Source organism: Arvicanthis niloticus, chromosome 16 (genome assembly GCF_011762505.2).
Source record: "Arvicanthis niloticus isolate mArvNil1 chromosome 16, mArvNil1.pat.X, whole genome shotgun sequence".
NCBI lineage: Eukaryota > Metazoa > Chordata > Mammalia > Rodentia > Muridae > Arvicanthis > Arvicanthis niloticus.
Window position 1 is genome coordinate 49,215,093 of NC_047673.1, and position 26,478 is coordinate 49,241,570.

The following is a 26,478-nucleotide window of genomic DNA, read 5'->3' on the forward strand; positions in this document are numbered from 1 at the left end:
GCAAGACATCTTTGTTATCCAGACCTTGAAATATGCACAAATAAAGCACTTATAACCAGTGCTAAAATCTCACTGGGCATGTGTCAAATAATAATAAAGAAATACTCAAAATTCACTTGTTGAATGTAATTGCAAAGATATCCTCAGTTGCCATTTGCTGAATATCTCATGGAGGACAGAGAAGGAGTAACAGGGAAACCAACGCTAATGCATTTATTGATAACAACCTTTATAGGCTCGCAATTTAAAAAGATTGTAAATATAGAGAATACTAAATTGTAAATATTCAAGCACACAATGGACACCAGAAATGGGTATAAGAATACGGGAAATACCTGTACCAAAGCACTTAAAATATATTACAAAGGATCACAACTTAACCAACCACGGTGGTTGGTGTCTGTCATACATCACTTGCAGGAGGCTCAGGAGTTCAAGGTCACCTTTGTCAATTTGAGAATCAATTAAAATTAATCAAGAAAATTACTGTAACATTTACCTTGTAGCTTTGTAGCTGCAAAATGTATTATATTATAGAGATTCATACTATTGGAGTTAGAAAAACATTAACTTATCAAGAAATTGAAAGCATTTCCCTGAACTTTTAGAGCAAGTTACCAGAGATGATGTTTTAATAGCAAGTGCTTCTAAATAGTGGTGTCATTAAGGAATTACTGCCATTCTCATGTGTATTTCCCCTTAATTGTTAAAATAATCTTAGGAGTCAGGTCAGTTCCCAGTACCTCACAAATATTCTGGGCGCTAACAATTTGGTATTGTAATTAAATTGCTAAGCTGATGTCCCATCTCCTTGAATATTGAAATTCTTGGTATAAATTTGGTGATCGAATTAGATACGTTAACAAAAATTCATCGGTGTAACTTAAGCCTCACATCTCGTTTCACTAATAGGACCTCAATATTCTTGATCAGAAAGAACCTAATTTATAATGTACATCCCATTCAGTGGGGGGACTCTAACATTTTCTGTTATTGTTGTTATTGTTATTATTATTATCATTATTATTATTATTATTATTATTATATTACAGTCATTTCATTCCTTAAATATGATTCTTTACATTTCCAGCAATGCATAAATCAGTGACACCCATGTATTTGACTATGTGAACACAGAGGAACAGAGCAGGTGGCTATAAGTGAGACTACCAAGATCAGAGCTGAGAAAGATGGAAAATTTCAGCCTTTTTCCTCTAAATTCTTTGAATAACTACTGTAAGTATGGACTTAGTACCAAGTTTTATTAGGGTGTTTTATATTGGCCTCTCTGAAAGTAGGAGGTCAGGTAATATGCATGTAAATTTGCATTAATGTACTATTCCTTATTATTCAATACAGGAGGTTACTTTTTTCAGACAGAATCCTGCTGCAGAAGCTATGATGTCATTATTATTTCCAAACAACTTACCCCAAATTTTCCACTGCTCAACCACAGGTGTACAGATCTCTTATTGCATGTTCTGCCAATATTTCTACTTTATAGTTGTTCTTTTTATCATTTAATTGCTTAGTGCTTACCTGAACACATTTCTCTGTGTATTCACTTCAAATGTACAGTTGCTATTATACACAAAACCAAAGAGTGAACATGGGCTGGACCTAGGCCCCTTGAACGTATGTAACAGGTGGGCAGCTTGATCTTCATGCAGGTCCCCCAACAACTGGAGTGGGGCCTTTCACTGATTCTGTTGCCTGCCTGTCTGTGGATCCTGTTCTCCTAACTGAGCTGCCTTGTCTGGCCTCAGTGAGACAGGATGTGCCTAGTCCTACAGTGACTTTACATGTCCAGGGGGGGCCTCCAGCTTCTCTGAGGAAGAGAGGGGAGAGGATGGGCTATGTGAGGGGAGGACTTGGTAGGAGTGCTGTGATCAGGATGTAAAGTGAATAAATAAATTAATGAAAGAAATAAATACACATTGATATTTCTATTTCTAACTTAAAATAGTATGGTTTGTTCTACTTTCTTCCTTTACTGCATTGACTGTGCTCTCAGATGAAGAGAAACTTAGATACCCTTTCTTTTTAACATGTGTACTTAATCAGTCTACATAGAACCAGGCTTTTATCACAGCTAGCACACAATTGGAATGTGAACCCGCTTCCCTCACTTGGCCAAGGAAAGTAATGAAGACCACAAAAGAATGGTGAAAAAGTTGATGAGAGTAAAATAAAACCTCACAAAATCTTCTGTGAATTAAGAAACAATGTATTTAAAAGCAAAGGAAATTTAACTGAACAAATGGTACAGTCACAAGGTGTTTTGGAAATATTACTGATCTACCAAAAACAATAGTGTTGAAATAGGACAATAGCACATGACACCTTTTAAAGAAAAGATTGATCTTCAGTTGCTGTGTTTACCATAGAGCTGAGATGTTGATCTTACATTTTGTCATTTATTTTTTTCTATTTGTGCCTTGTGTATATGTGTGAATTACATAGTTTTCCTACATGTGCTTTGTGTATATGTGTGTGTGCACATTCCCAAGGTTGCATGTGTGGTGGGATATATACACATCACATGCATATGTATATGTAGGTGAAGCCAGGAGAGAATGTCATGTCTTTCTCAGCAGATATTTCCATTTTTTTCAGAAAGTAGTTTCCCCCGAAATCTTGGGGTTACCAGCTACACTATGCTACCTGGCCAATGATTCATCTGGCTAAATGTCCAGTTTTGATTTCATGTGCACACAATCATACTCAGATTTTTATGTGCACTTAGTAGACAATACTTGATCTTTATGCTTGCAGAAGAAGCACTTCATTTACTGTTTATTTTATCCTGTATATATTTTAATATATGAAAAAATAATTAATTAAGATGAAAAACACACCATGTGACTTACCCTTTCTTCCTAAAGTGCTGAGTGGAGGCAGACCACAGGAAAAGAATGGACAAGACCACAGGAGTGTGATATAGTAAGAAATGGCAGAAAGAAGTTTTTGAAATAACAAAATTAAACTTATTTGGAAAATAATCAACTACTTTTATATATAAAAGTATATTAATATATTTTCATCTAGTCCTCTAATCAGTTCAGAGTATAAATCTGTTAATAAGGATCAAATTCACCGTGCCTCCAAAAATGAAGGACAATAGAAGACAAAAATTTTTGAGAAGGAACATTTTGTTATTTTCCATAGAGGTATTATCTGAATATACCTGTAATTAATGAAAACAACATATTCCACCATCTCTTCAAATATAAAGATTATGTAAGGGATCCAGGAAGTGAATTCATTTTTCAGTCAATAATATTCTTCTTTCTTTTTCTACTAAATGATTAAACATTACATATCAACAAATTGTTATCATTCTTTCTTATTTATTTACACTAACCCCTTGTTATGGTGATTTCAATAAACTATTAATACTATTAAATAAGAGAACTAATAAAATTTTAAAATGAGCAGAATGCCTTCAATGTGAGACCTATCAAAAATTGACTTAATCATTATAAAGTAAATAACTTCATGTAAATATAGCTACAGCTTATAACAATGGTTAAAACTAAATTACCAATAAATTATGAACTAATTGTTTATAAATATATTCATTTTAAGAAGTGCTGATAATTAATTAGAGATTGTTGATTGCTTTTTTTTTTTTAACTATCTGGTTGGAGTGATGGATCACCAGCTACGAGTACTGGCTGCTCTTGCAGATGACATGGATTGCCTTAAGAACAACCTCATGGTAGCTCATAATTATCTGTAACTCCAGTCCCAGAGGGTGATAGTTTGTATATGCTCAGCCTAGGAAGTGACACAATGAGAAGGTGTGGCCCCATTGGAGTAGATGAGTCACTGTGGTTGTGGGCTTTAAGACCCTCATGCCACCTGCCTGGAAGTCAGTATTCTGCTAGCAGTCTTCAGATGAAGATGTAGAACTCTCAGCTCCTCCTGCACCATGCCTGAGTGAATGCTACCATGTTCCCGCCTTAATGATAATGAATTGAAACTCTGAACCTGTAAACAGCCCCAATTAAATGTTGTTTTTATAAGAGGTGCCTTGGTCATGGTGTCTATTCACAGCAGTAAAACCCTTACTATAACACAGGGGGTTTGATGACCTCTTCTCGTATCAGTGAGTGCATGGCATTTTTGCGGTATGCAGTTATAAATACAGGTGAAAACTTATATACATAACACAAAATAAAAAATTTTAAAAAATAATTTAGCATAATCTTTTGTCTATATACAAAAATTCTCACATAATGCTCTAGACATGAAAAGTTGTATACTATGATATAAATAATCAATCTCACAGCTTAATACAAATTGGAAGTCAAATAAAATCTAATTGAAATTATGAAAGTAGAGATGTAAATAAATTATTAGTAAATGAGAACTTTGAAGAAAACTTGCGTGTGATCTAGTGTCTAACCTGTGTTAAAAAATAACTGAGGATCGTGTTCAGTGGGTAGACTGCTTGACTCACAGAGTTGCGGCCTCTTTCAGGCCCTAGCGTGTCATAAAGCACAGGTGTATGGAGTACATCTGTAATCCCCAAAAAAGATGGAGCCAGAAGGACCAAAAATTCTAGCTCATGCTTTTGTACAGAATGATGGATTTGTTTTCTATTCTCAAAATAAAGATAAGATAAAACTATTAAATACAAAGACACACACACACACACACACACACACACAAACACACGAGGGGGAGGGGAAGAAGAAGAGGGAGGGGAGAGAGAGGGAAAGGGAGAGAGAAAGAGAGGGACAGAAGTTTGCAGCTCTTACTTGAACTTAAGACTTTTGTGTGTGTGTTCATTTTATAGCATGCAGGATACTTTTCAAACTATAGCACTGTATCCTGTGCCTGTCAAGATACTTAAGTAGAAACCTATGGAAAGTTAAATAAAAAAATTGTGTTTCGAATTTTATAAATCCTTGAAGTTTTACTCTTAATCACTATTTAGTGATTATTTATTATTTACTATTATTTGCCAATCTTTATTTTAAAATCTAAACACACTAAACATGCTAAAAGGACCATACAGGTGGTTCTTAACTCTCAAAAACAGTGTAATTAGCTGTTGTTAGTTCTGAGAACTACCCTGTCCCTGTCTTAACTACAATGAATTATTGAAGCATCGGTATAATCCTCCTCAACTAAAATAACTTGTATCTGTGTTACACAAACAGACAGAAGTTTAACAGTGAAATGATGCTCTATGTGCCCACCTGTAGAACATCATTTTTGCCATAATTTTCATCCTTGAATACTTTACCTAATGTCTAGCTTGGGAACTTTTTTCCCCCCACTCTTCCCTGTTCAATACCAGAAAAGGCTAATTATTATAAATATGTAGACACACACAAATCTTTACAATGAGCACTGTTTGCTCTCTTTTCTGAACATTTGTGAACCATCATATTGCACTTCCGAATTCTTCAGTGTTTCTGTTCCGTAGTTGAAGGCTTCTAGCTTCTAGGAGTGTTCTAGGGTCAGTGACTTAGGTTTTGTTGTTTGTTTGTTTTGGTTCTCGGGTTTGTTTTGTAAACTATATCTTTTTACAGTAAGACAAGTCTATGAACAGCAGTACTAGTAACCAGATTGCAAGACAACCAGTAGTGTTGGCATACTGCAAATATAATTATGCCAGGCACATGTGTGTCTTGACAAATGACTTCCCACCCTTTCTTTATGTCACTTATGAGAAAATGGGGTACAATCATTTCATGCATACTGAAGTAGCAGTCTGGCAAGTAAGAAACACATATTTGCCTTAAAATACTTAAGTGCATAGAATTCTTCCAAATATGAATGTAAACATCTTTCACCTTCGTGTTTGCTTAAAAACTCATACCTGAATTTCAAAAATTCAGGCAATATGAAGAATTTTCTTAAAAACTAATCTTAATATAAGTGGACACTTTATAAATACCAAAGATTTTACAAGATAATGAAAACCTATATGCAAGGTTTAATAAAAAATGAAGAGGATTTTTTTGTTAGAAAATTGCTCAGTATTTACCTGCAGTAGTTGTAATACATCTGAAGTATTACACTTTATATGACAAAGAACAGTCTACTGTAAAGAAATGTGGTCAAAGAAAATAAGACCAGTAGGCCTTATAGTTGAAAATACAAGTGTGCATGTGAGTGTGTGTGTTGTGTGTGTGTACACTATATGATGTGTCATTAAGAAAAATGTGTCTGCCTTTGTATCCCCGGGTGGTCTTAAAATCTATATGTAATTCAAAGTGGCCCAGAACACCAGACTTTCCTGCATTTTCCTTTTAAGGGCTAAGATTATCAACATTACCACAATATTCAATACTCTATTTGCTTTGATAGACTGGAAGAAATATTTACTCAATAGATCAAATTATGTGCTTATATGGAATGTATATTCAGGTGATTTAACAATTAGAACTATCTGTTAATATTTTAACATAGGCAATATCATTAAAAAGAAGAGATGAAGAATGGCAATTAAATTTCTCTTTATTATACCATATAACACGCTTTACACAACATTCAAAATATGACTATGTGACTGAACAGCAAAAAAATAAAATAATAAATTGTGTGCATAAATAATCAGTGGAATAGTAAGTGGGACTGGGAAGAAGCTCAGTCAGTAATGCACTCGCCACAAAAGGAAGAAACTTGAGTTTGTACCCAGGTACCTATGCAAAAGGTCTGGGTGGTGACACATGCTTGTAATCATGAATGTAGAAACAGAGACAGAAGGATCTTAAAAAAAAAAAAAAAAGAGGTAGAAAGAAGTGGAAAGTGATCACCAGAAACAGCAGTGTCAATTTGTAGTTCTCAGGTATAGGATCCCACAGAAACACATGTACACACACATGTCAAAACACATAAGAAACATGCAGTCTCACCCACACCCAGATGCCTATACACCCATGCACAATGTGGGTGATCCAAATTTCAGAATACTACAGATTTAACCAGATACAATGTAGTAGGATAATATTATTTGCCCCAACTCTACTTAATTATTAATATTAACATTTTCAGCAAAAGTTATAATTAAATATAAAACATACACTTGAGATTAGCAACAAATAAAGCATAACTAAAAGAGGAAAACATCCACTTTTAGGAGAAATTCATTGAGCAGCCATTATATTCATGCAAATATAAAGGGATAGTAGGTGTGGCTTAGCCAATAAAGGGCCTGCCACACAACCATAGTGATCTGAGCTCAGATTCCCAGCACTCATGTAGAAAGCCAAGTGCGGTGGCAAGTGTTTCTAATCTACTGGTGAGGAAGACAGAGGTGGAACCCAGAACATCTTTAACCATTCAACCTAATGTAGTGTACTTTCTATATAGTGAAAAACCCTGTCCCCAAAATAAAATTGGAAATGAGTGAATGAGATACAGTTATTGACTTCTGGCTGACACACATATTTAAACATGTGTACACGCTAGTATGTCTATGGACACACAGAGACAACCAATTTGTATTGTACTTCACATTATTAATTAAAAAAAAAAATACAAGTTGTTTAAGTGCCTAAATTTTACATACGGTTTTCCTGGACCTAACTATTCTTAACACATCTGAATATGCTATTAGCCTGTCTATTTGTGGAACCTTAGGGAAGAACCATCAAGATCAGTTGGACCATCCCATGCCACTTTGTATTAATTAAAGTGAGCATTTAGAGGCAGCTTTAAAAAAAAAATGCAAAGTAATTCCCTAATCTGTATCTTGTGGGCTGACTGAGGATGTGTGGTTCAAATATTTCCCTTTGATGATGGGAGGCTTGGGAAGCGTATCACAAGCTTATGTTTGTCTAGAAATGCACATATATTAGCTACCAATATTCAGCATCAGCCAGCGGGAACAGCTACTTATCGCTTATCCTTTAACCTCATAACAGTTTTCATGGGCTTATGGGCTTATGTCCAAAAATAAATAAAAATATTTTTATTCACAACTGCTAAGCTAAAGTTCAGTTTTTAAATAATTACTCAAATAAGCCAAACGAAAGAACGGCTGAGGTGACATTTCACTGCATAAACAACAAGGATATTATTCAGTATTATGTAGCACACTTATCTGTCTTTCAAAGATGGTCATAGAAAAAATATTAATTCACATGCAATTGATCTTTTACTGGAAGGGGAATATTGTTTAAAATATAGGTGACATGCTATAATTCTAGCAATTCAAAAGTTGATATTAAAGATCAATCAGTTTTAGATCACCTGGATAAAAACACGAGACTATGCCAATAAGCAAACAAGCAAGCAAACCAGCCATTCAGAATGAGGAATAAAAGTAGACATTGAATAAGAACAAGGGAGATATATATATATATATATATATATATATATATATATATATATATATATATGATAAGTGAGCATAAATAAATAAGAATGACTTAATCAATTTAGGGTTTTAAGCTACAGAAAATAATAAGCCGGAAATGTATAGATCAATATTTTACATTTTTAATATCAAATATATATAACAGGATTAATTCTACCTAGAGAAAAATATTTACAATATATTATTTTTTCAACAGAACATACAGATCTTGTAAATTCAACATGAATTGGCTGAGATTTTCATCAAGAGATGAAATGGAATATTTTCCAGCTATAAAGAAGACGGAAAAGCTGTCATTTACAGTGAAATGGATGTAATTGGAAGACATTATGTTAAGTAAACAAGCTGTGCACTGAAAGACAGGTACCACATTTTCTCTCATATGCGGAAGCTAAAAGAAGCAGAGCTGAAAAAAAAAATCTAACTGATTATTAGAGACCAAGAAGGGTGTGGATCAGGAAAATGGAAAAACGCCTTATGGGTTTCCTGAACATGAAGATACACTAATGGAAATACCGCACCACAGCCCATTCCATGTACAATTAATAGGTGATAATAAGACATTTCTAAATGAGTATATTTTCTGTTAGAAAATAAATTAGCACTTGTCTATATGCATAAATCATTAATCAACCATTCAGAGTCAGTAAGCAATCATTCTGATTCAATATATTGTTATTAAACCACCACAGTGGTAGAATATGTCTGAAAATAAAGATATATGAAATTAAAGTATATGGAACAACAGCACTCATAAAAAAAAAACAAAGTATAACAATTCAGACAATACATTTTAAGTATTCAGATGAGAGCTGGCTTAAAATGTTTGCACATACTTTCACATATTGATTGATACAGCTCAGTCCTTTCAGGTATATTATATTTTCACAAATCCTGTGATATGGAGTCATGTCATAGATCCCATTTTCCTAAGTATAAGAATTATCACATTATACTTTTGCTTGTGGTACCATTGTCCCAATAATATGAAGTAAATATAATTTTCAACAAACGTCTTCATTTTCCCAGAGCTTTAGAAATGGAATTCAGATAATAAATATTAAAGATCACTTGAATACACTATTGAGGTGAACCCTAAAACAGTCAAAATGAAAGGAGTTCAAAGTTAGGTAGTTGAGAGTTAGGAATGTCAAAATAAAAAGCTCAGACATTCAAAGCTAACCAGAATACTACTCAAAGAGGAGAGACATAATTAATGTGCTTTCTGAAGTATAGTGTGGAGTCCATGCATCAAACACAATGCTATTTAATTACCAGAACAGTAAGATACATCCCCTCGAGACACCATGCTTAATATATTGCTACCAAATAAAACTTGACATATCTTTTCTAGCTCCGGTAATTTCTCTCTAATCTCTTTCATAAGTTTTGCCCTTGAATTTCTTCCGTTCCTCGGGCTTCCACGTTTGTACTATATCACCATTAATTACAATGAAGCCAGAAAAGTCAAAGGAGACTTTCAAAAAGAAAGGAGCTGTCCCTAGGAGGAATCACACTGGAGTATCAAACTAATAAAATACTTAACGTTTGACAGTACTCAAATTAAAATAAATCCCTTGACATATAACAGTCTAACTTACAAAATAACATCTTTTTCAAAATGGTGCATGCTATTTAGATTTCCCATGTAGGCTTAATAATAAAATCAACTACATGTTCCTTTTGTAATTGGTAAAATTTAATAACAAATAAGCCTTTCCTGAATTTCTATTGTTTTTTTAAATGCAGAGTTATGTTATTTCTTATACATACTATTGATGTTGCTATAATTACAAAGAGTTCATTTAATGATTGTATTGTGACAACATATGAGTAGCTTATTTAAACATGGCTTCAGTGTTTGAATAAATTAAATCAAGTAATTCATATTGTCTACATCATACCCAGATGTGTATAGGGTAGATATTATCTCTGTGATTTTCAATTTTGATATCAATCATATCTTGATGTAAGACATTAATTAAACTGGATAATATTGACAGTAAAATGTACCTCATAAAATATTTATTCATTACAAGCTAATGACAGTAATATGCTTTCTTATATTCTTATTTAGTAGTACCCACATATATTTAAATTTCACTTTAGGTTATACTTTGTTCATGCATGTAACTCAATTTAACCTTTCTCAATATATGAAAAGAAAGTGTTTCATTCTTTCAGAAAATATTTTCTAAGCACTTAGTCTTTGGTTAGATAATGCTAGGAAAAAAACAAAATGTAGAAATGTAGATAATTTTTTACATATTAGTTCCTGACACTGAGTTACAAAGAGTAAATAATACCATGCCTTCTAAAAGAAAATTTATTTCTGAGGCCCAAAATCTGAAATCCAAATGATGTAGGGCTGCATATTGCCTACAGCTACAAGAACAACCCTAATGTGGTTTCTTGGGTTGATGACTATTGGCATTCACTGTGTCTCTTGGCTTGTGAAAATATTAGTCCAATCTCTTTCTCAGCTCTCAGATTGTCTTCTCCTTTATACACATTTGACAGAGGGACAGATAAACTCCTTCCTTCCTCTTTCTTCACATTGCATCTCCTTCTGTTTTCCTCTCCACCTCATATAGTTAATCATATATGTAGATGTCATTTACAAAATAAACTTACATGAAGACTGCAGACATGCATAGATTTTTTTTTAAGGAACCACAATTCAGGACATCTGCCAGTTCTAAAAATTTACATATTAATGATTGCTAAATATATAAATACATATTGAGTATAAAGATTTAATAATTTTGTGATTGTAGAGCAAAAATTAGGAGCTAAGACCAACTTTAGGAAGCATAAAGTCAAGAAAAGGTATTCAAAAAAGTTGAGGAAAGTCAAGTTATTCAGGAAAGACTGAAGATAAAATATATGCAAAGATTTAGAAAACAACAACAAAAAACGATTAAGATATCTCAGGAAATTTCATGAAATGCAAGATGGTTGAAGCCAGAGCTTTGTCAGAGACGTGATAAGCAGGCATGCCTGACTTCACATCTAGTACTGTTTGATTAAGCTATACTGGAGAATTGTACTTTATTCTAACAGCAGAAAAGCTTGATGGTAGGTGGTAACCAACTATTTTTCAGTGCCATTCACAAATAACTCTGTACTCTTTAAGGATGGACTTGTAGACTTTGGAAGGCTAGAATACCAAGGTGAAGCATCCCTTTTAAAATTCAAGTCAAGTGCTTACACTGGCCCTAACTGGATAGTGTGACATGGGTGCTAAAAAGATATGAAGAGAAGGAAAAGAGTCACAGAAGGAAGCACTACTTAGTAATTGATTGAACTTAAAACAATGATACTTAGTGCCCAATTGTGATGATTAGACCTTGACCTTTGATAAATGGCAGTGCCCTTCATTCAGATAAGGGATGTAGAATGAATTTAGGGAGTGGAATTGGGTGATAAATTTAATTCAGACATCTAAAGTTTAAGTTATCCAGATTTAGAATTTGGGTTCCTTTGTAGATATGCTTTTAGCAGAGAAATGTCAATAACAAGTAATAATTTATGAGATAACTTACACTTAAAAACTGAAGTCATCAGGAGTAAAGAGAGAGAGATGCCTAGGGAGAGATTAGAACATGAAGTGGTAATTGCTCAGGTCCCCTCCAAACACACAGGCGCACAAACACAGACACAAACACACATATACATGCACACACGCATGCACACACATACACTATGTATATGTATGTGTATGTATTTGTATATATGGTTTTTTCAAGTAAAAGGTACTTAGACTTTGCATTTATTTGAAAGTGTTGCCTCCTCACTTGGGACTACATATAATCAAAGCAGGAGGAAAGCCTGGCATCTCTGCACTCCTTATATGTCTATCAACTTCTCTGTGGTAATATGCTAAGATTACATGCAGTTATGTCAATGACTTAAGGGCGATCGATCTCTATAGAAACTGGAAAGACATCTTAACTTACTTTTTCCACTTTCCACTCCTGCATCCAATTATTTCTCCCATAAATGAACATGACAATATTGGGGTTATTGTTCGTCTTTCCAATGTACGTTGACTAAACACCCTCTCTTTGTATTTCATCATTCCTCTTCTCTTTCCTCAACAGGTTGAGACAAGCGACCAAGATCAGTTTAATGGGATTATTGGTGTCAGGGTTTTGTTCAAAACCTCTGATAACAGTAATGTTTAAAGGACACTATAAATATATATCAAATATTTATATATTATAATATAATATATAAATATATATTATTTAAATTCATACATTGTATCATATCATATTATATACATTATTATATATGGGTGGCATTGGATGAGGCCAGTCTAGATAGAGAATTAGAAAGAGGGTTTGTACAATGAAGCTTAAAGTTTCAGTACAGGATTACTCTGATGTTTTCTTTCTCTACTCCACACTTCTTTTTTCAAACTGCTTTTTCCTACATCCTCTACCTAGGAGTTCCCATGCCAGCATCTCTTTCCCTTGGATGAAGATTATTAGCCATAGGTGGTACTGTTTAATAACGTTCTATAAAGCAGTATGAATAACGACATGAGCCCTTAGAATTAGCTACCAAGGGAATTTTGGTGAGGCTGGAGAATGTTAAAGTAGACATTGGGTTACGTCTGAAGTACACAGAAATAGAAATCCAGTAATTCAATGTATCATTTCATTAGTAAAAAAGACAAAGCAGTAACAGCAGAAACAGTGCTTTGTGCCAATGAAGATCCCCCCATCTCTCTCTCTCCCTCCTACCCTCTCTGTCTCTCCTTTTTGTACCTGACTCCAAACTATTAGTGGGAGAAGCTTATCTTTAAATATTAATATATTAATATGAATGATATATCATAGATGAAAAGACTGAAATAGTATATTGTTTTTCCTAAAATAAAGTTGTGACTTACAGTGTGGATAGAGGATTTAAGTTTATGTTAACCCAAAAGACAGATTTCCATAACAACTGGAAGAAATCAAGATACTGGAAAACACCCAAATAAATGATGTTGTGCGCTCTCTCTCTGTCTCTCTCTGTCTCTCTGTCTCTCTGTCTCTCTGTCTCTCTCTCTCTCTCTCTCTCTCTCTCTCTCTCTCTCTCTCTCTCTCTCTCTCTTCTTTTCCCTCTGTTCCCAAGTGTTACTTTCTCTTTCTTCTCTCTCTCTTTCTGTTCCCCTTCTCTCTTTCCTCTAAGTCCCCCTTCCTCCTTTTCTAGGTACCTTTCCTTTCCTCCTTCACCACTGTGATAAATCTTCTATATACTAGAAAAGTCTTTGTTCTCCCAGTATGAAAGTAACATGCTCTGCATGAAGAGTGAAGCAAGGTTACTGGTTCAATACAACCCAAAGTTGTATTGGAAAATTTGAGTAGAGAAAGAAAGTTGGCAAAAGCAACTTTGGAAAAGAGGAAAGCAGAAGAAAAATCTAGTCATTCCTGGGAGATGATGTGAGGTTTATTCTGCTAGTTGACATTTTTGGTTTACAAAGGTGTTTTTTTTTATTTATTTGTTTGGTTGGTTCATGGTGACAAATCTAATTAATACTGACTTCTTTGCTGCATAGTTTGGGATACAGATACAACTGCCAGTCTTAGAAACAACACAACTGAGAGAATTAGCAGAGACTAAGTTAACAACACTTCTCTAGGTATGTATCTTTCAATAACTAAAAGCAGTTTGATGAAATTTTTCAAGAAACAAATACCCTTTCTCAAAGTATTTCAGAAGTTTGTCTATTCATTGGTCCAATTGCTAATCAAATTAGGCCTCAGGAAAATTTCCAAAAAAAAAAAAAAAAAAGAGGATTGTGAGCAGGAAACGGAGAATATAGAAAAAAAGAGAAACTGCTAGTTCTTCCAGACACACTTGACTCAAACTCTGTTACTGTCTTTGACAAATGTTTTTCAGGTTAGAACTCAATAACTTTGGCTTGGAATGGAAACAAGCTTCAAAAACTTTCACCTGGTGAAAGTTTAAAAATGGAAAGAGAGACCCTTGGTCCTGTGAAGGCTCAAGGCCCCAGTGTAGAGGAATTCGAGGGCAGGAAGGCAGGAGTGGATGGGTGGGTGCAGAAACACCCTCATAGACGCATGGGAAGGGGGATTGGAGAGGGGGCTTCAGGGGTTGGGAACCAGGAAAGGCGATAACATTTGAAATGTAATAAAGAAAATATCCAATAAAAAATACTTCAGAATTTAGGAAGTGGACAGTTTTATTCAATATTTGTTAACCTGACACTAGTCTTTTGCATTATTATAATCGAGGAAAGTATACAGACTATAGAAGTGAAGAATGTTTATATCCCCACACATTTAGTTTTACACAGCTTTTCATCTCTCCTTCTAGCCCACTTTTTTCTTGCAGGTACTAGAAGAAGGAGTTAGGTACATATCCACCGTCATGTGGGCTTTAATATAACAAAACACTGAAAAGCTTTTTTAAAGTTTTTTAAAACACTGAAACAGCAGAGAGCACCATCAAAGGAACAAAATGGCAGCCTACAGAATGGGAAAAGATGTTTAGCAATCCCACATATGGCAGAACGCTGATATCCATAAGTCTCCAGTACATAAGTTACAGTTGTATAACTTGGTCATCTTGAGGGATTTCTAAAGGTGAGCAGGAGCTGTCTCTAGCTATGTTGTCTGCCTTTGAGATCCCTTTTCCTACTGGATTTTCTTGTCTAGCTTTAATAGAAAAGGTTTTACCTAATCTTACTGCAACTTGATAAGCCATGACTGGTTGATATCCATGTGAGGCTTACCCCTTTTGAAGAGAAACTGAGAGAGAGGGGATGGGTGGAGGGCAAGAAAGGAGGTAGAAGGATGCACTGGAAGGAGAGAAGGGAGAGGAAACTAAAGTTGGGACATAAAATAAAATAGAAAGTTGATCTGACCCATTCCCCTTAAAATTAATAAGACACTTAACCGGAAGGTCATTTGCTGACACTGTTCTTCAGAAGTCATTTAGATTGGTGCTCTGACATAATTGCCAAAAGATCGTTTATTTCCACAGGGCAGAACGCATACTCAGGAATTAATACTAAGTCCAATGACAAGAACAATACTAAAAATTTGCGTGTGAGAAAAGGGAGGTCATCAAATTATCATTCGTTGCTGAAAGTATATTCTGGGAAGAGCTTATGTCTTTGTTGGAATCAAATTAGCTTAGACACATAAACTAGTTCTGTGAGTCCTTCAAAGTCAGTATTGTATTATTGCTACATTGGCTACCTAAAAAACTGAGTGAAGCAACAACCAAAATTACTTCAAAATGCACTTTGTAAACAACCATATACATCAAACATGCGAAGAACACATCAAGTGTATGGTGATTCATGAAATGATGCTTGTAGAAACATATTACTTTTTTTCCAATCTGCTTTCTGAATTTTGGTGTAAGAGTAAAGATGCTAAATTGCTTACTTTGTGCAACTCATTTTGATAAACATATGCATACATTACCTCAATTTAACCTTTATCTCAGCTTAACCAAGCATGCATCGTCACATGATCAACTTAGAAATAGGATGTATAAAAAGAAAACAAACTTACTGAAGACTAAAGAATTAGTTAAGAATTAAAACTGAATCTAGAACACATGCCTTTAATTTCCATATGCTTAGTTATTGTGCACACTGTATAGTTATTACACATATGTTCTTATGTGCATTGATTTCAAATGAAGTGGAGTAATATGTGAAAAGTATTTACTACCAAGACTCGATATTGGTGGAATAATCACTTATATGGCTAATAAATACTTTTGTAAATATGTTTGTAATATAAAACTTTAACACTGTATATATCATGTACTTTGATGATTCAAAAACAACTGTCAGTTACTTTGGAGTTTATTATTAAAGTCTATTTTTTTACTGTTATTATAAGCATACTATTTATGGATTATTGATATGCTATCATGAGAATTTTGGAAGTCAATGCCATTATTATCTTAGTTTAATGAGATAATAATTCTCAATAAATGCTCTCATCTCTTCAGTTCCTACTACCTAAACTTAAATACACTTTTTGTTTTTATTTTCATTCTGTATGTCTGGTCATTCACTTATTTTTACAAACTCTTTTGACTTCTGATAAGACTGTTGTGTAGTCAGAATTGGACTACAAATAAATATTTAAAAACATTGATTATTTTCCTACCTCTTCTAAATACTGTGCTGAACATGTATTAATTGTAAAACAATTTAGTGCAGCTCTATACTACAGGTGTGAATGAAACCTTTCTTAACTAATAGCAAATTAGAACTAATTTGTTCAACACTGTGTATTTCCCTAAGAGTCTATCACAGTATCACGGGCTAAGTGCATAGTAAGTATTTTATCAACAGTAACCAAACAAATAAAAATTATACTATATTGTACTCTCAATATATTTATACAATATATGAATATTTAATAAATGTAATTGATGCTCTATAAACTCAGAAAATTTATAGAATATGATTTATTAAGTTTTTCTTAATATTTTTTAGGTATCTAAAAATGTTTACTTAGGAATTCATTTAATTTCTTCAACTACACCTAAATGAATGAAGTCAACCTTTGTGTCTCCAAATTATCAAAGTTATATTCAAGAAAGATACTGGTGCCGAGTGATATACTTTTGTAAGGGAAGAGTTTGACTTTTGAACTTGGATGTATCTGAATCTACCTCATACTGAGTCTTGCGCCTTGTCATTTGTTTAGATAGGTTAAGCTTCTGGCTACCTTCCCTGGTTTTCTGGCTACTCTACCCAGACTCTGTCATTTTCTCAATTTCTAAATGTAGTTCACTCACTAAGAAAATTCTTAGTGCAATAATTGTTCTGTAAATACCACTTGTATCTCTAATTAACTGTTTAAAAAGCAAAGACTGACCAGAATGCAGAAGGTTTTTCCATCCTCTACCTCTACAGGAATAATTTTATATAAAAAGCTATAGTATATTGATAGTTTCCACCTGTTTTATGTTTGCTTTTATTTTGCTTTGTTGTTTGTATTTACTTTTGAAAAATTAAACAATATAATCATATCATGACCAAAAGTTAAGGAGGAATTGGAAACATAGTTCTTCAGTTCTTAGAAGTAATTACAGTGGAAGAGATACCTCAACGTGATTTCATTTTTAAAGGAAATCAGGGTGGTTTCTATTAAAAAAATTTTTTCATTTTTAAATTATTTCAGAACAATATGTCAAAAAGAATTTTATCAAATTTTTGTGATGAACAATATAATATGAACTTTCTTAAGTGTAAGTCAAAACAATGAAAATTCGTGTTTTCTAGAGCCACTTTGTTTATTAAATAATGCTGTGTAACTGATTTAACCCATCAGTGAGTGATGTTGCTCTTCTATCTCATCTTGACAGGGGGAAAGCATTTGTAAACCTTTTCTATACAAACACTAATGACCTTGCTAAAGGCAATGGATGCTTATACATAGCTACAAAGTAAATAACAATAATATATACCTGTAGTGCCTGCTTCAATCCTCGTGAATATGTTAAGCATTTAATCCTCACTGTATCATTACAAGAAAGGTGTCATCATACTCATTGTTCTTATAAGAAAGTTGGTCTGTAGAAGATCCATGGAGAGTCGGATATCACAAAGCACTAAATTATGGAACCAGAATTTGAACTAAGCTAATTTTATTCAAAGCTTACATAATGTCCTGCTAAAAGAGAACAAAAATTATACAGAAAATGGTTATCTCTTCACCTTCTAAGATCATTTATACTTTCCTACTGGGGAAACATCAAAAATAAAGGGAAAATAACACCCACTTCATTTAAACTCAAATGACAGCCTTGTCAATTTGGTCATTTTAATGTGATAAAAATATTCAAAATTATTACAATAATTGCCTCTGGTGTTTTAGATTCTAAAACTGAAGTACTATTTTTTGAGTAGTTGGGTACTTGAAATGATTTAAAATCAGCCTTCCTGGCCCTCATCATGATACCAATGATGCCTACAAGAGTTTGTAGCTGCCAGCACACTCTATGGAAACCACAACTATATTAATTATATAAAGACTTTAATTTTCCCATGTATAATCTCTACAGCCTCTATCATCTTAATCTTTTTGTCATTTTTCTTTTTGCTAGATGCACACATTTCCAGAGACAGATGCTTTTGCTGTGTTTTTCTTATAGAGTCCTAGAAGTACATTAACAATATTTAAATGCAGTTTCAGATTTGAAGAACAGCCCATTACAGGTTGAAAGCAATAAAAAAAACAAGAGACTCCAGTACGCAATATGTGATAAAAAATGAAATAGCTTGTCATATGCAAATTTTCATAGTGGAACCATATGTGTCAATTGAGATATTGCTAATCAAGCCCTCATTCTTCATCAGTAATTTTGGAAGTAAAACCTTAATATACTTTTATATTTTAATCCTTTCTCTTCTACCACCTTGTAAATGTATTAGAAATAGACATTAGTATACTAACAGTGGGTGGTGAAGAAAATTGTATTGATCCTTTGCTGATGTTGTATGTTTATAAATTTTAAATAAATGTATCTACTGTATATTCTCCATCTCATGCTTTTCATTTATTCTTTTCTGCTGCTATTCAAGCATAACAATTCCATATTGAGACCATCTTGGAATCCACAGATTTAGTATGTGGCAGTAGAGTTTCTAATGACTGCAAATGTCTGAGTACTAATAGATTCTTTTTCTCTTTACTGAAATTGTCTTAATGTCCCATATATGTTAGGTTCTATGTTAGTACTACTGAAACCACACACACAAATGTGAAGAGCAGAACTCCAGTCTCTCATGTAGCTTCATGGACCCTCAATATCCTTTTCTCAATATTTGACCATCAGTAAGCCAAGCATGAAAAAAAAAATAATCATTGTATCACAAATGTACCCATATTTCAATCCAAATGCTATCAGGTGAGGGTATCCCTTTTTCTTAGTTTAAGTCTTAGCTTCTGCTGTGAGATGAGTCTAGATGTCCACTTGATGGTTTTCATTGGTATAAAATACTTATGAAGAGACAAGAGATGAAAACTTCCTGAATGTTGTCATGGCTACTCCTAACAATTTACTCAACATATATCTGCATATATCTTAACTTCCTCGGGGTCTCTCATAATTTTTTCGTATATTACAGCTTGATTCAGTTTCTATTACAGTACTCATTTATTTGAGAGAGAATAATAGATAAGCACGTGTAACTCAGAAATGAGAATAGTAAAACCTTTCTGCCTCCCTTCTTCCCTCCCTCATTCCTCCTTCCTTCCTTCCTCCCTCCCTTTCTTTCTTTCTTTCTTTCCTTCTTTCTTTCTTTCTTTCTTTCTATCTTTCTTTCTTGGATCAGATTGGTAGCAGAACACAGTGCTTCACATGATCTCCCATAGGGAAATGTAATGAACTCATCATGTACTGATCGTCTGTGTCACAGGAAATAATTAAAATCTTTGTTACAGTGGTATCTGTGCTGCCATCCTATAGTGATTCTGAATGAATTTTCCATAAATTAAAAATAAAACACCTTACAAACGCGAATTAAAAATTCACATTACTCCTAATTAAAAGCAGCTTGGATCCAATGAATGCATCATTCACCTATATTAAGAGTTGACTATCTTGGTGCATTGTGAAAACTATTAGTTTTCATTCCTTATCTTTAGCGTTTCTAGTAACTAAAAAGTTTTATGGGAAAGGAACAAACACATTGTTTGTCCAGCTTTAATAATTAACATAACAAACAAGCATGAAACAACTTTCATATGCTGGGTACCAATTATCTGTTGAGTTTATATTAAAGATATAAAAATAAACACACACAGCTGAAGAAAATAATGTTGCCTTCAAAAAGGAAAATTAACCTTAAAATGAGGAAATGATTGATTGATATTGGATGAGCTGGAAGATTGTAAAGATGCTTAACTATCTCTTTTAAGAGCAGATATTGGATAGAAGAAAGTGAAATGAAACTTATGCTAGTCATACTCATGTGACGTTGTTACGTAGTCACACAGAAAACAGAATGTTGCTTCATAAAAGTTCTATATCCACAATGGGAAATTCTTAGGACTTTATACAATTCATCCGATGTCAAACACAGCAGAGCTTTGATGTGAATATAAATTCTGAAGTTAGTTAAATAAAAATAAAGAAGCCTACATGATCAAATGACAGATAGTCTAGTTAGGGAATTTTTTTGTTGAACTGTTTTCTGTTTTTTCATCTGCTAGAAACTCAACATGAGCATCCATTTTTAGAAATTATACATTCTGAATGGTTCCCAGAAATCAGTGCTTAGAAATGTATTGATTTTATGTCTTTAATTTTTTTTAATTACAAAATTGCCAGTCTCTTCATGTAAACAGTCTTGCATTATTTTTCGCAGCTCTTGTTTTTTTGACTTATTTTAAGCTGGCTAAAATACTGAATATTTTAAGAATTAAAAGAGCTTAAGGTTGTCTTCCCACATACACTTGAGTAAATAATATATAAAATATGTATAACTTTATGAGGGGCAGTAGGTGCTCTAAGTTATTGTATCACTCTTTATGTCACCCTTTCACCTCACCTATGACCAAAAGTTGTAGCAGAGATGAAGCAGTTCTAACTTAAGAACAGTAGCATTTGCATGTTTAAAAAGAAAAATAAAATTAAGATTTATCACCCAACAATCACATATATATCATTAGCATCTAAATATAATATTTAAAATCAATAAACCATTATTCATTGTACTATACAGACATACCATTTAAATAATGTAACATGTACGCTTTTCAATAAGAACCAATGAGTGATCAAGTCAAGAAAAATACCATATAATCTTAATAATGCAAAAACATGTAAATAAACATCTTCAATTCTAAAACTCCTCCAAGAGTTATTTTACATATTTAATTTCAACCTTGTAATGCCCATTTAGTTGCTTGCATTGTATAGTAATATTATTGTATCAATCTTCTTTGGATTTATGATGAAATGGGGTAGCTACAAAAAACCTTAAGTAGAATAATGTGAGAATTCTTATGCACTTTGTTACTTCTTTGGCACCATGCAGAATTATTATAAATACTATATTTAAGATAAAACTACTATAAATGTTAACAGTTTGTAATAATGCAATATAATTTCAAAATATGGTAAACATTAAGTTCCAAAGGGCAAAGGCACTTTCTCTTGTATCTTAGACATTACCTTCTTTAAATTCAGCTTGTATTGCAAAACACATACAAGTTAAATTAGATAATAGCTAGAAATAATACATGTGATGAAATCTGGTTAAAAAAAAAAAAAACTGAACCTGGACATTTGAGAAAGATCCTCAAGCTTTCACGGTTTAAAACTTTCTTAACTTGAGCTAGTTTCCTGCCATTTATTGTAATAATTTATTTATTTTAACCTGCGCAAAGTTTTCAACTGTTCTGAGCAAGAACCACTGGTTGTTTCGCATATAACAGCTGTGAAAATAAACCAGCTCATATCAGCAGCTGACGTGTTCTGAATAGCTGCGGTCCTTATTGCTGCTAGTGCTTGCAGTTGGGTACATCCCCATGCTCAGCATTTTACAGCATTAAGATAAACGTAGTAACACATGATTTCTGAAAAAAATAATCTTTTGAAAATGCATTGCTGAATTTAAATAACACATCACATGCCACATTGAAATCCTGTGTGTACAGCTTATACTATATAAACCACTAATGTTTAAACAGAAACACATTAGCAAGATAGTACACTCTGATATCACATCATGATATATATATATATATATATATTCAATCACAAGTTACTTTTGATTCAAACACATTTACTAATAATTTAACTTTTACTCATCCAAAAGTTACATAATGACATGAATGTTCCACATCAATTTTCAATTTTTTTTAATCTGTAAGAAAATAAAAACTTTAAAATTGTTATTTGGCTTGAAGTGCTAAATTATGTAAGGATATTTATCAAAATCTTATCAGTATCTTTTTGTCCTGTTGTGCTTTCAAAACTTTTCTCTTGAATTTTTATTTGTACTATTTCTGTCACTAATACCAACATTATTTTTCTAGGCTGTAAGAAACATTCAGAAAGAACAACTAACTGCTTTTTTGCCACTCAAACCTTCCAGCCCTGTCATTTTATTACTGAAAACTAAGGATTAGATTCATGTCACAAGAACCAAAATCAGGGAAACTTCTCTGGAGATTAGAATTAGAAACAGCTAAAAAGTAACTTTTTTTATGCTAATGGACAAACAGCTTTCTCATTAAGCCTCAAAATCAATAGCCAACCTTTAAGTTTTTACAATCTCATTAATAAGATTAATTAATTATCAGTTCATGCCAACTATCCCAGAAAATTCTTTAGATTGTATAACTAATTAGTAAATAATAACATAAAATATTTTTCTTTTTAATTTTCTCAGTATGATAGAAATTTTGACAGTAATGCATTGACTACTACTATTAACATTATCCTTCTTTGAATAAAAGATTGGAAGAAAGCATGATCAATATGTGGTAGTGAGATCACATCCAAGGCTCCCACCTCCTCTGAATTTTTTAGAATGACCAAACCCATTAATACTTTAACCTGACGCTACATTTCAACTAGAATGTATGATCAAGATCCACAACTCAGTGGATGTATGTCAGCACTGTCTTTCAAAATTCTAATTCACTAAAAACCTACGTTTAGGGTTTTTTTTTTTTTTTTTTTTTTTTTTTTTTTTTTTGTAGTGCAGACACTGATAAAGAGTTCTCATAATGAAAAAATACCAGATATCTTCTATATAATTGGCAACTATCCTCACATTGCATAAATACAAATTTAAACTCTGTTAAGTATTGGTAAAATTATTCAATTGCTATCAATACACATTGCTGCTGTCCAGATGTGAATTACTTATTGCTGTCTATGTGAGAAAAGTACATAGAATATACAGGTGATGACCCATGAAATTAAGCATGTTAATATTCCAAGGCAATCCTTAGTACTAACTAGAAAAGTATATTGTTTACATGAAGTAGGCTGCAATCCCTTGTTCAAAGTTTTCCTTCTTTAGAAAAATACATGTTGTATTTACTGATCAGCAGAAATCCAATATTGATTTTCATCAGCATTTTGGGAAGGATAGTTGGCATTCTTATTCTCTGTGAAAGTTATTTGGACACAGGATTAATTCATACTGCAAACATGCATTTTAATAGTTACATGCTGAGTAGAAGGAAAGCAAAATATCACACTGTGTGTTGTTTAGCACATGAAGGAAAGCTTTTAGCAGCAAAGTTATCAAATGTTCGAGGTGGGGGATTGCATATACATTCTTAATAGTTTCTTCCTCTGCAGCCTACCAGACCACATTAGCAACAGAGGAGACTAAAGATAAAGTTTAAGTTTCCACAGGATAAGAATATTTTGCTGAGCATATATATATATATATATATATATATATATATATATATATATATATATATAAATTGATTTTGGAACACCACTTTAAATCTGAATAACTTTGTTGGCCAGATGCACTTAATTTAGACATGAACACAAGACAGAAGGCAAAAACCAATGCCTGTAATTGAACTTGTACCAAACATACTTCTGCCTCTCTCCCATCCTCTTCAAGTCAAAAATCAATCAATGACCAATTATAAGGGTATACTTTCTCTTCTTGACCTTGGATTCTTTCTTATTTTATGTTCCATTCACTCCGTCATTAGCTGCAAACCAGGACCTGCTCAGAGCCCAAAGTCCCCCCAAAGTGTCTGTATTCAGTCCTATGAGGACTTGGGAGAAACTCCTCATACCTCTACTCTATGTACCCCAAAGCAGTGCATACCTAACCCATCCTGCCACCCTTGCCCTGGCTGGTACTTACCTGATGCTCCGCGGGTTCTGCAGATTTCACCAGGTGTTTATCTTTGTACAAAGACCAGAGACCAATGTTGGGCAGGAAAATTAAAGCCACAGTGAATAACAAAGTCATTTGCAGAAACCTCTTCTGTTTCCTCTTCATTGCAAATGGTAACAGTGGAGAAAAGTTAGAGATATCTCCCAGACTGCTGCTTGTGTTTAATGCCAAAGTCCTTTCCTCTTTCCTGGGAAGCACCAGAAACTGAGAGGAAGCTAAAAACTTTTGTTGTGTGCTCAGCACCAATCTGCAGGGTTCAGAGGGAGTTGGCCATCTGCAGAACAAACGCACAGTTACTTTCCCCCATAAAACTCTGATGACGGCATTATCTATTGGCTTAGAAATAAACGACTCAACTGAGGAAATCATTAAGTCTATTGACCTCCATTAATATAAAGCAGCAGAGTAAATACGATCGTTTCAGAGAATAATGATAAGTTATGAGGAAGTCAAGAGCATGCTAGATATATCTGTAAATAGGAGGTGTTTGTCTGTCGCTGTTTGCCCACCTTCCCCCGCCCTTAGTGTGGGAGGTCCGGGATGTAGAGTTGGAGATTAAAAGCGAGAACTGAATGGGAGGGAGTGGCTTGGTCCAGTCAAGTGTCTGGAAGAAAAGTGTCCGCTTTTGACATTGGCACATCACCTTCCTTATCTTCCCCGAACAGCTTTTTCTTTGCTTGCTTTGGGATAACCCACCTGAACTCAAGTTCAACTCCCTCTGGAGCCAGCTTGTCAGGCAGGGTCCAGAGACACCATAACCAGGTCAGAACTATGTTTGGATAGGTGTTCACAAACTCCTGGATCTTCATGCGCTGTCAGAACACTCCTCTGCAGACAGCATCTAGGCGACCTGGGAACCTGGCTGAAAGGAGGCTACAGATGTCACAGGAGTCCAGCCAGGAAGTGCAGGCGCTAAGACGTCCCTTCCTCGCACAGTCCTGGGAATGAGATCCTCAGAGAAGTGTGCTCTCTGCCCATCAATCTCGTCGTCCCCTTCCTCCGCCGACGATCTCACGCTCCACTGTTCATGTTACCATTCTTTTCCAGCAACTGAACGAACCCACCAAAGCATCACCAGCACCCCCAGGGCAGAATTTCCGATCTCCACTTCACGTCAAGGGACGGATGGCAGGCGGCGAATGTCAAGTGTGACCGGGCTTTACAGACAAGTGGGAGAGGGCGCGCGGAGGATGAGTGAGGATGGCGAGAACGCGCGTGGAGCTGTCACCGAGGCGTCCGCCTCCCGCTGGCTGTCTCTTGCCTGCTAGAGACGATACTGGTGTCTACCACGTGCGGGAGCCCAGAAGCCGGGAGGGGAGGGTGAGCGGTGGCCGGAAGGTAGTGGCCACTGCCTCGGGGCTGCCAGATGCTACATAAACAAACCTAAAGCCTAGGGGGAAGGAGAGGAGGATGAAGGCGGTGAAAGAGAAATCAATTTACAGCTCCAGGACAATCGGATCCTCTCTTCTCGGGTAATCTCGAACCGGCAGGGAGACCGGTTCGTCTCTGAGCTCACCCGAAAGGCGCCAGGCCAGAAATTCCGGAGTCCAAGTCGCCCTGAGCGGGAGGGCATTGGAAGAATTCCTCCATGGTCCTGATGGGATCGCAGCGAGGCAGGCGCGGCAGCGACAGCAAGCAGAGGCAACCCAGTCTGGACTGGTCCCTGAGAGAAGGGTTTCCCCAGAATCTACAGATCAAGCCAGGTACGGTACGTAGCGTGGAGGGAGGAAGACGATCCCTACGCGTGGGCCGCCTGGCTAGCGGCAGCTTCCAGACAACACTGGAGAGCAGAGGCACCTCGCTGGAGTCGGCCAGCACCTGGGGCCCAGGTTAAGATTTGTCTTCACTAACTGATGCTTCTCCACCCCTAGCATGCCTGCACCTCCTGCTGCTTATAGCTGAGAGGTCTTCTGGTCCCTCGCTGAGCTCACACACTCTGTCCCTGGTTAGCCAGAAACCTTAGAACTGAGATAACTCTCCAGCAGATGGGACCCTTCCCTCCCTGTAGAAAACTGATTCAACACACACAGGAGAACCTGTGGCCTCTCTAAAAAACCTGTGTGTCTGCCTGGCACAGGATCCAGAGCGCCTAACTCCCGGTGTGTACTTAAGGAAGGTGATGGATGGACATGCTATGTTGCCCAGCGTCAGTCTGTCCAGAGCCTCCCAAAACACCCTGGCCACCTCTTTGTTACAGTCTAGAGGGTGATGCCCATATGCTTGAGATATAGAGACTTTACTCCAGATGGCTTTC

At 34.9% G+C, this 26,478-nt stretch overlaps 1 protein-coding gene across 1 annotated transcript in view; it reads right to left on the reverse strand.

The window, feature by feature from the left end:
- Galntl6 (polypeptide N-acetylgalactosaminyltransferase like 6) overlaps nt 1-26,053 on the reverse strand; it is a 1,047,155-nt gene extending 1,021,102 nt beyond the window's left edge. The window contains exons 1-2 of the mRNA XM_034520732.2: nt 24,921-26,053; nt 24,192-24,498 (exon numbers count right to left, since the gene is read on the reverse strand). Coding sequence (XP_034376623.2) covers nt 24,192-24,498; nt 24,921-25,033 — 420 coding nt within the window. The 5' untranslated portion in view covers nt 25,034-26,053. The remainder of the gene's footprint in view (nt 1-24,191; nt 24,499-24,920) is intronic.
- Between the last annotated feature and the right edge of the window lie 425 nt (nt 26,054-26,478).